Raw genomic sequence first — 11564 nt, 5'->3', positions numbered from 1 at the left:
GGTGGGTAAAAAAAGTGACTAAAACCCTCTACAGTAAAGCATAAAGCAACTGTAAATATTCCTGTATATTCATTTGCATGTCTTAGACAGGTCTGCAACCCTGTCTTTCACTATTATCACCCAGCAAACAGCACTTGCTGCAGTGGAAGTTTTACACACTCCGGCCATAAAGCGTGCATGCGACATGATGACGCAATGTCGTAAGGTACGTCCCTGACGTGTTTCGTCACAATAATGTGACTTCATTAAAGGGATTTTCCATGAACAGTGGTGGCCATACTAATATACTGGAGTGTCTCGAATGTTATTTACAATGATTTACAATTAATTTGGGAACTTTTTCCGGTTGAATCCACTGACGTCACTGAGTTCTCGCGGTATCTGGAGCTGAGTACTCACTGTGTGACGCAGGATTGAGAGGAAGGTGACGTCCCTCGTGTTCCCCGGGCTCCGGAGGTATCCATAGAGGCTGCTGCAGTGTACCTACACCGGACACTATACCAAAGTCATCTGCTACCAGGTACCTACGTCTGGCTGGCTGAGTTTTACTCAAAAATGCTTTTTATTAAGCTACGTTTGTGAGTTTTTAAATCCTTGACTCCATAAATATATTGTTATACCTTTTACGCTACGAGTGCGCCTGTTTTTTCTGTGTTTTTATAGATATCTTCAAGGAAGTGGTGTTCCCTTCAATCGGGCTGCAGAGACTCTTTTGGATAGCAATTGGAGCATTTTTTAGGATTTGTATATTTTTTATTATATATTTTTTCTGGACTTTTCATCTGTTATTTTTATATGTTTGTGTATTGTTTGTACTATGTTTCTCCACCTTGATAGTATAGGGTTTTTTTTCATCATTTATATTCATTGAGTGGTTTAGGTTGGCGCCATTTTTTCTTTTTGTTGTGATATATATATATATATATATATATATATATATATATATATATATATATATATATATACATACATATATATAATACATATATATATATATATATATATATAAAAATATATATATATACAGTATATATATATATATATATATATATATATATATATATATATATATATATATATATATATATATATATATATATATAATGTACAGGATTTGGCTTTCCAGCTTGCTAAGATTGTGTGTATTCTATAAATAACACAAATAAATATATGAATAATATTAACAGTATCATTTATGTTTTTAACCTATACATTAAAAATATTAATATCTATCATTGTATTATTACTATCTTTATTGAGAGGTTGGCACTTGCCAATAGGAAAAGACCAGAGGATTAGTCCTTGATAAATTATCACACATGAGAACAGTCAAATTAAACTTTTATAATTGTACCAATGCAGCTCGAACTATTGTTCCTGGTTTCAGAGCAAGGTGTGACATCCCACCAGCGTGAAGACGCGGTTTAATCGATGGCAAAATGATATCCCCATGGTTAAATGGCTTTTTTGTGTATGATTTCAGTATCTGTGAGCCAGGTGGCACAGTGGAAATGTATTTTTGTGGATAGCCGCGGGGAGGTTGTGGCACGGCATAAGTACTTTAAAGTACATTGTAATATTCAATTGCAATTGCGTTTGGATATACGCACAGATATCTTTAATGCTCTGTGGCTGTTATAGGGCTCATTCTAAGATAATAAAACTTCTCTTAAGAGAGCGGAAACATATATTGCACCGTATTTATAGTGTACATATACACCGTATATATAGTGTATATAGTACATCGGAATGCCTTCATCTCAGCCTCTGCCTAAAGACATTTTAAAACAATAAGAGTCACAACAATGTTGCATTCACAATGATTTCTTTTTAGGTATGTTTGTGTGTATGTATAATCTATATTTATAATGCGCACACACAGTGTTCTCAGCGCATCACCAACGATACAATACAGGGAAATCTAATACTGTACAATAAGAGCAACAACACTAACACTAACTACCTGTGAATATTTACCTCTACAGTAGAGTGAGAAATGTCTCAATAGACCAGTCTTCCACAGGTGCATGAAATAACCGGCTACTTAAAAAGTGGGTAGTGGTGAGCTTAAACCCTGGGAGGAAGGAGGGGTCACCAACCTCCAAACACCTGTTACCACTTGACAAATTTACACAAACACAAACCCTGAAGCTCTAACCACAACACTCAGCACATCACATCAAATCACATCATATACAGATGTAGCCACCAACATTCGACCACATCTCGAGATGAAAACGGCAAATATGCCACAATATCTCGAGAGGTGGACCGAAGCAGGCTGTAATGGCCCATTGTATTAAAAAAAGCAGGGCTCGCTGCTTTGTAAATTTATTTCATTTTAACATTACAGTATTGTAGCCGGGGGACTCTGGAGCCGAATCGCATTGTTTCAGCCTTTTGGACCCCCTGCTTCCCGAGATACAGGCTCTGATATGGGGTGCCGGTATCTCCGCCATGTTAACAGCCTCCGGTCATGTGACGCGGAGGATTTTAACATTGCGGGATACTGGAACCCCATACCGGGGTCTGTATCACGGGAAGCAGGGTGTCCCCTAGACTGAAATCCATTTGGTTCAGCTCAGGAGACCCTCTGCTCACGCACACTATTAATAAAAATAAAATGTACGCAGCTTCATTACATTAGCGGCTAACTGCTAAGGCAATGAAATGGTTAAGGCAGACTACCCGGTTTACTGAAGGGGGTAATAGCCCCAGAGTGGGTGGTTAGAAGGTTACGGGAGGGGTTAGCCCCTTCATTATCTTAGCGGTAGTAACCACTATGGTAATTAAAATGTCGTCCTCTCCCACTACGCACCCGAGGCCTATCCACCCACCCTGTGGCAACTACCACCTTCACTCAATCCCTTTACCCACAACAAACATTAAAATACCTACTACCTACTGTACCAATACACAACCCACTCCCTGTACCTACAACAACCCCCCTAACACAATCACATATGTATGTGTATGGGTAAAATTACTATTATCCAGATGTGGATAATAGTGCATTTGCCCGTTTAAAATAAAACCTTAGTTTGTTTTTATCTTTTGTGTTGGTATGTCTTTTTAGTGTAAATATTTGCTATCAGTATACACTATGACTTTTCTATTTGCTAACTCCCACATGTCCTGGGAACTTCTCAGAGGTCATTTGAAGCACATCAAGATCTTCCAAACTGGACTTTACTCTATGATTTGACCATCTTTTTACATTCTTGATATCTTGATAAATTTGAGGCGCTGGAATATATTTGTGTTAATAATACAGATGGACTACAATATATGGAATACAGTATACAAGTCATATTATAGAACAGAGTTTTCATAGGATTTAATGGCACTGATAACGCAGAATATAACAACATATCCCACCATAATACGCTAGCGAGAGTAATAACCCATTCTACATCTGTACATGTACCGATACCAGCTCAAAGCTTTCTGATCATCTAACTATAGAGTGAATCTTCCCATTGGGGAAACAGGACATCCTGAGTCAAATCTTATCAGGAAGGGGTTATAAAGTATGTCATCAAAGGAAAAAGTATCAATAGATAATCTAAATGTGATTAATATCTCAAAGGTTGACTTGACTGACAATTAATTATTTCTCATTAATAAAGGGCTTAATTTTGCCCCATCAGAGGATTTTAAATTGTTCGATACCACTATAGATGTTGAGAAATTTGTCCGAAAACTGGTTCTAAAAAAATTCTTCAATCTAAACAAAACACATACAACCAATGGGGGACCTTTGGATGGTGGGATATCCATTTCCCCTTTTGGGGATTTGGTTTCCTTGTCTCCATCGGATCATCCCATTGATTGTACTCTTTCTTCATTTAAAGAACTATGTACACTACAAGATATGCAAGACCTTTGGGAAGAATTCAATGTCGATACTGCTATTGATATGGATTCTTTCCTTTTAGGTTCAATTGATTCAGGTTTTAGACCCAAATCAATATTCTACCCTACACACTGTAACGGAACCCATATCAGCACCTTTGAACAGCTTGTTGAAAGGGATCTATTGGAATAAGCTAAAGGAGTTAGATTCTCATCCTATGAACATAGCAACTTGACTAGAGATGAAATGATACAACTAAAGATGTTAAAAAAGAAAAATAATATAGTCATAAAAAATGCTGATAAGGGTGGAGCTATAGTCATCCAAAGTACTGATGACTATAGTAAGGAAGCCCTTAGACAATTACTAGATCAAACGTCATATCTAAAACTTCCCAATGATCCAACTCAGATATTTCTTTCACAGCTGAACGGAGTGCTAGATTTTGGGGTACTCTTGCAGGTAATTAATGAAAAAGAGAGATCCTTTCTCTATTGTACTGATCCTGTGGTTCCAATCTTCCACCATCTCCCAAAGGTCCATAAGTCTCTGGTCTGCCTGCCTGGCAGACCAATTATATCGAGCATTGGATCTTTGGGAGATGGATTATCAAGATATATAGATCGGTTCCTACAACCACTGGTGCATCAATTACCTTCTTATTTAAGGAATTCCACGGATCTCCTCAACGCTCTCCATAACTTCACTTGGTCACGCACTTACACTTGGGTTTCTTTAGATGTCACCTCACTGTACACTATTATTAATCACCAACACGGCATACAAGCCATTCAACATTTTTTGCACCGTTTTTATCCTTCACAGACACAAAACACTTTTATTATAGAATCTATTTTGTTTTTATTAACACATAATTATTTTTTATTTGATAGGCAATATTACTTACAACAACGAGGCACCGCAATGGGCACTTCTTTCGCTCCCTCATGCGCAAACCTCTTTATGGGCTTTTGGGAGTGGATGCATATTTTCGGTGACACCAATCCCTATAGGCACAATATTATGTTTTATAGAAAATATATTGATGACCTTATTATTATTTGGGAGGGTGGTATGGGACTGTTGAGGAGCTTCGTGGATTCCCTAAATAGTAATGATGTTAATTTACATTTTACTTACAAAGCACATATACAACATATTGAATTTCTAGATGTCTTTTTGTTCATAGATATGGATAATACAATTCAGAGCGACATCTTTCGTAAACCAAACTCAAGAAATACTCTATTAAGAGCTACAAGTAGCCATCCATCTTCTACGATTAAAGGTATTCCAAAAGACCAGTTCTTGAGAGTTAAGAGGATTTGTTCCACAGATGATATGTTTATTGAACAATCCAAAGATTTGGCCCACAGGTTCAAACAGAGAGGGTATAAATGTGATGATATTCAAAAAGCTTTCAATCATGCATTTGTTACACCACGATCTGATTTATTGAAGAATATTCACACCAAATGTGGTCAGAATTAAAAAGAAAAGACAGATTTATGGATAATCCATTATTCATTACTCAATACAGTCGCCACTCGAATGATATTAAATCAATCATTTTGAAACATTGGCATATTTTGAGATTAGATCACACCCTTAAACCTTTCGTTAAGAGACCACCTAAGTTTACCTTTAGGAGAGCAAATACCCTCTCCACATATTTATCACCAAGCCTCTATGAGACTCCTAAGAAACAAACTAAAGGTTTCTGTCCACCAAAAGGGTTTTTATAAGTGTGGCTTCTGCATCATTTGTAAATACACTAAATCCATCAAACACATCTCGTCTGGAGTGACCAAAGATAAATTAACCATAAATAAATTTATCACGTGAAACACTTATTATGTAATCTATATTTTGTATTGTGGATGTGGAAAAAATTATGTTGGCCGCACACAATAAGAAATACTGTATTGAGCATCTCAGATCTATAAAAAAGAAAGATCTAAATTTACCTGTATCAAGAAACTTTTCAAACTGTCCACAAGGACAAATTGATCATTTTAAATTCAGTGGTTTAGAACATATTTCACCCTCTATCGAAAAGGGAATAGACAAAATAAACGTGAGATGTTCTGGATATTCACCCTTAATACTCTGGTCCCATTTGGAATGAACATGGAGTGGGAATTAAAAAAATTTTGATTGATTGATACCTATGCTCACATCTTACTATTTTATTAATAATTAGATATCATGTTTATTCTTGAACTACTTGATTTATATGTGTCTAGTAATGCATCTAGATGAATACATCTTTCCTATTGTCTCATTACCCTTTAGATTTAAATCATGCAAATTGAGGATAATTACTATATTATATTTATATATGTGTTATATTGTTCCCATATATGTAGTCAACTTAGGTATTGAGAAAATATAGGAACACTGCTAGCTCCAATTTTTGTGTCCCACAACTCTCTTATACATATATATATATATATAAGAGTAGGAGCTGTAGAAAGAGAACCGGGATGTCGGAGTCGGACCCAAAGAACGTGCAGGATCTGACCGTGGTGGTTCAGAATTTGATTCAACAAATGCAGGACAAGTTTCAGTATGTACACACACACGCACGCACGCACACACACACACACACACACACACACACACACACACACACACACACTCACACACACAGAATGTGTGTATGGATTTGGCATGAAAATTTATTTAAAAAAATGTATTTTAAATAATTTTCAAACAAGCATTGAGAGTTATCTACCTATGACAATTAAGTACCTCTAGATTTATTTTTAACAGTATTTGTAAATGGTATATTTTGTGCAGTTGATTCTATATAATTTTATACACATATTTTATTTGTAATATTATTTTCTTTTCATTTTATCGTTATTTCATTATTGTACATTTTTTTTTATTTAGACAAATTTATTTAGATGATAATTTGTGTATTGTTGTTTAGATTTTAACTTCCCACTTCGTTTTTCATTTCTTTATACTGTATATGTTGTTGTCAAACATTTCTGTATGTGTTCCGGCATTTTTGAGTCTGCCGGTTGTCTTGGTTACCCTCCATAGTGTCATACTAGGAGAGTCTCGTTATCTGGTATCTCGAGAGTACTAGCAGCTGACTCACGGGGCGGACCATTACGCGGCTGTGATTACAAATGCCGGTACTTTCACAGAGGAGATTACTCTTTGACAAAGGCCCCTGCGGCTGAAACGCGTCAGAGTTCTCCTTCGTGAGATACTTACCTATTTTTGTAAGCATTGAAGACCCAATAAAGCATTTTTAAGTGACGCAGCAGCATCAGCTTGTATTTCAGCGATTCCACGGCGGCTGTGCATGGCGCTTTTTCCCCTGGCTGGTATCTCTCCTTACCTGCATCTGTTGCTGAACCATTGCACGCCATCCAGACTTCTTCAATCAAGTTCAGTGAGTACTATAGTGTTATACTCTGTGGGATCCAGCTCTAGGGTGTTGTTTATCAAATCATTGGGAGTCAGGTCGGTCTATCATATGGCCCCCGCCGATTAACCCTTTTATCTTTGGTGTACACCCCACAAATGAGCTCACATAGGATCATTCACTTGATGGAATATCGTGGACTTTATAAGTATATGATTTAATGGTGATTGCTGCTTGTATCATTTTTTTCTCTGAAGCTCTACTGTGGGAAATTTCTTCCATTCTTCCATTTCCCTATGTCATCAAACTACGCAGTGACTACTCCGAGGTCCCTACACAAATTCAATATCAATAATCTTACCATCTATACAGTACAAAGAGGTTCATATGTTGGGTTTCCTTCCTCTCCTTTCATGCCAGAAATCTGTTAAATATTGTAGCCTTCTCCTCAGAGCTGCCCCGATCTCCTTGTTCCTCAGGCTATATATTAAAGGGTTGAAGAAGGGAGTCACCACCGTGTACAGCAGAGATAGGACCTTGTTTATGGTAAATGTGTGTCCGCGGGATGGAAAAACATAAATAATAATCAGTGTTCCATAATATGTGCAAACAACCGTGAGGTGGGAGCTGCAGGTGGAGAAGGCTTTCTGTCTCCCAGTGGTTGAGGAGATCCTGAGGATGGTGAGGAAGATACACACATAGGTAACAATGATGAACACAAAGGGAAAGAGGGCTACAGGGAAGGTTAGCACAAAGCTTTCAATTTCAATGAATGAGGTGTCGTAACAAGAGTGTTTTAGAAGAGGAGCAAAATCACAGAAGAAATGGTCAATTACATTAGGGCCACAGAACTGTAACTGACTGACTGGAATAATTAAGATTAATGTCACCACAAATCCTAACAGCCAAGACCAGATTGCCAACTGAAGACATAGCTTGAAATTCATAATGGTGGTGTAACGCAACGGGTGACAGATGGCCAGGTATCGGTCGTAGGACATCACTGTGAGAAGGAAACACTCTGTTGCCACGGACGAAGCAAAGAAGTGAAGTTGACAAATGCAGCCAACAACAGACATGGTGCCACCCTGTCCCCATATGAGTCGTAGCATGTTGGGGACAATAACCGAGGCGAACATGATGTCAGACAAGGACAAGTGGGCAAGGAATAAGTACATGGGAGAGTGGAGTTGGTGATTGGCTGACACCAATGCGATGATCAGGAGATTACTACTTATGGTCATAATGTAAGTCATGAGGAACAGAGTGAAGAGTAAAATCTTGAAGTTGTGAAGAGTCTGGAATCCAAGAAGCAGGAATTCTGTGACTAATGTGTGATTCTTCCCATGCATCACCTAATGAAGGAGAAAAAAAAAAGCTTATTTGATACTTGTGATGATTTTACCAACTGCCCTTGGTACAGATTTGACTTAATTTCCGACCCCGATTCTGCTGTCGACTATTTCCAATCTGAGTTCTTAAAACTCTGTGATACCCATGCTCAATTGCGCCAAATTAGATCATGCGGCGCCCACCTTCAGTTTGTTACAACTGACCTAATAGCGATCTACTATTTCAGGGATGCCTTGTGGAAAAGCTTTAAAGTAACTGGCACTACCAAGTATCTTAAACACTACAGATGCCGGTGGAAAATGTGCACAAAGCAAACAAGGCACACAAAAGCCCAATATTACTCTGATATTCTTCACCAGAATACATCAAACCCAGCTAACTTCTGGAAAGTCGTCAACAATATATTCCAGTCTTCTAGCCAACAACAACGATGTAATAACATCAAGGAGGATATTACTCTGACAAATCCCACTGACTTTGCAAATGCATTCAATTAATACTTTGTGGGGTGTGCTACTAACGTATTAGCGAAATGCAACCCAAACTACAAACATGAACCTCATTCTGAGAGTAACCACATAGCCTCACGCTCTCCCAACAATTCCCACAATTTTCAATTTATCCCAGTATCTGAAGAGGAGATTACACAAGTGCTCCTCAAATTAAAACTAAGCAGCCAATGTGGAAATTCCATTTCGAGATTTGTTCGAATAATGGCTGCTGCAGCTGTACAACTTGGTGCCCCAGCCATTGCCAAACCAATTGCTTCCATAGTCAACTCTATCCTGTCTGCAGGCCACATCCCTAAGACCTGGAAAACTGCCAGAGATGTCCCAATCTTCAAAAGTAGGGACAAAAACACTGTCTCAAACGACAGGCCAATCTCCCTTCTCCCAATACTATCCAAAGTCATGGGAAAATGTGTCCACCCCCAACTAAGAAATTACTATACCAAAACAAATTTCCCTAGCCAATTCCAATCTGACTTTCGCCCCAAACATTCCATGGTAACTACCATACTAAAAGTTTGCAATGAAATCCAGTGTGGAATGGAATTGGGACAACTTACTGGTGCAATATTGCTAGATTTTGCAAAGGCTTTTGATACTTTTGATCATGCTATCTTGCTTAACAAACTCCAGGGCTCCGGAATAGGGGCACACACTTTAAAATGGTTACATTCCTACCTATGAGGTAGATCCTAATGTGTCCATCTCAGGCTCTAACACCAACCCCTTGGATATCACCTGTGGTGTCCCGCAAGGCTCTGTTTTGGAGCCCCTACTCTTGTCAGTGTTCATGCAATGATCTTCCTTCAGCTTGTAAGGGAGCTTCAATAGACATGTTTGCAGATGACACAATCTTATATGCACACAGCCATAGCCTCTCTGACCTTGAAAACATACTTCCATCTGACTTTTTGAGACTTGAAAATTGGATTTCCGAAAACAAACTGTTTGTAAACACTGACAAGTGACAATTTTTTAAAGCTTCCAATGAATGAGCTCCAGATCAGAACCAACGCTAATACCCTAGCCCCTGTTGCTAGTTTTAAATACTTGGGCATATGGTTTGACTCGATTTAAGATTTCGGTTGCACATTGATACCCTGATATCCAAAACCTACTGTATGCACCCCAAAACTGGAACAGTCTACCGGAGACTCTCACTTCTGCCACCAGTCTAAGTTCTTTCAAAACTAAAGCTTTCTCTCATTTTAATCTGGTCTGTAACTGTTACATACGCCTATAACATATATTATCTCTGACTGTGCATGCAATGTCTTGTACAGTATATAATGTATAACCCTGCTCACTTAATGTAACTATGTATTTGTAACCATGTATCGGGCATCATAACTCTGTGTCCAGACATACGTGAAAAATATATATATATCCTGAGATGAGATGTGGTTAAAGGTTGTAAAAGAATCCAATCCACTACCTCTCCATTTATGCATTTGCTTTAACCTTTTCCCTCTGCTCACAGCTGTCTCCTTTATACTCATTCTAGATAGACTCTACATCTTCTAGATAGAACAGGTCAATAGTCTGGAATAATGAGCACAGATGCAGAAGGCTTCCATGTTTCTCCCGATAACACAAACTGTCATATGATAACACGTAATATAAGTTTCCATAGGGTTTAACGGCAGTGTTAGTGCAGAATATCCCAATGTATCTCACAATATCTAACACAGAGGGGACAATAAAGCCTTCTACATCTGTACATCTCCTCATAAACACTGTGGCAGTTACTAACCATCATGGTGGGCTCTGATATACACTCTACTGCTGCTGTATCTGTAAGTTTACCCAAAACATAGCATACTAACACCTGATTAATGAGTTATTTGTATTTAACAAAACTATGAGAAAAAATGATATACAGAATTAAAGCAATTTGTTATCCCTGTTGGTACATAGATCACAATGAAAAATCAGTACAGCAATTTATTAATAAAGGTCATATACTTAAAATATTTCTTATTATATCACCAATTCACCACCCTGCAAATCAGATTAATGTGACTTCCCTCAGTATCCCACACCAACCTTCACTTGTAATCACCACAGCAATGAATAGACTCAGTCAGTATCAGGCTCGGCTTTCTCAGAGAACCAAATTAGCCTTCCCTTGTAAACGTCCTCAGTGAGATGTATGTATCAAAGTGATATAATTCTTTGTGTTTCTTGTTGACCCTACAATATGGAAGCTTCTTCTAATGCCAGGCAGCGTGTCTGACAATGGCAGGCTGTAATGTTTTCTACACCCAGATTGATAGAGGTTTTTATACTCTTCACAGAGTAGAGAGAACATTCCCTGTGATACTCAGTGTACAGAATCCCATGGAGACTCCATCAGGAGGATTGAAAGTAATTCCGGGAGGAAAACACCAACTCCCATCCCAAGCAGTAACTTACACAACTTTCCTGAAGTTTGGTATCTCCCTCTTGCAGATATTTAACC

General features: G+C 38.1%; 1 protein-coding gene across 1 annotated transcript; it reads right to left on the bottom strand.

Annotated features, from left to right (window-relative positions):
* Window positions 1-304: 304 nt before the first annotated feature.
* On the bottom strand, window positions 305-8593 carry LOC142471359 (olfactory receptor 6B1-like). The gene is made up of 2 exons (XM_075578174.1): window positions 7686-8593; window positions 305-326 (listed from the first exon to the last, which is right to left on the bottom strand). The coding sequence occupies exons 1-2, from the start codon at window positions 8591-8593 to the stop codon at window positions 305-307; spliced, it is 930 nt and encodes a 309-aa protein (XP_075434289.1).
* Between the last annotated feature and the right edge of the window lie 2971 nt (window positions 8594-11564).

Source organism: Ascaphus truei, chromosome 20 (genome assembly GCF_040206685.1).
Source record: "Ascaphus truei isolate aAscTru1 chromosome 20, aAscTru1.hap1, whole genome shotgun sequence".
Classification (NCBI taxonomy): Eukaryota; Metazoa; Chordata; class Amphibia; order Anura; family Ascaphidae; genus Ascaphus; species Ascaphus truei.
This window is presented reverse-complemented; position numbering and strand designations above follow the sequence as displayed.

What these genes read in the sequence shown, in the direction of transcription:
- LOC142471359 (XM_075578174.1), bottom strand. Translation starts at nt 8,593, where the DNA reads ATGCATGGGAAGAATCACACATTAGTCACAGAATTCCTGCTTCTTGGA. An exon ending in ATCGGGGCAGCTCTGAGGAG is followed by an intron (nt 327 to 7,685) that starts AAGGCTACAATA and finishes AGTTCCCAAATT; the next exon opens with AATTGTAAATCATTGTAAAT.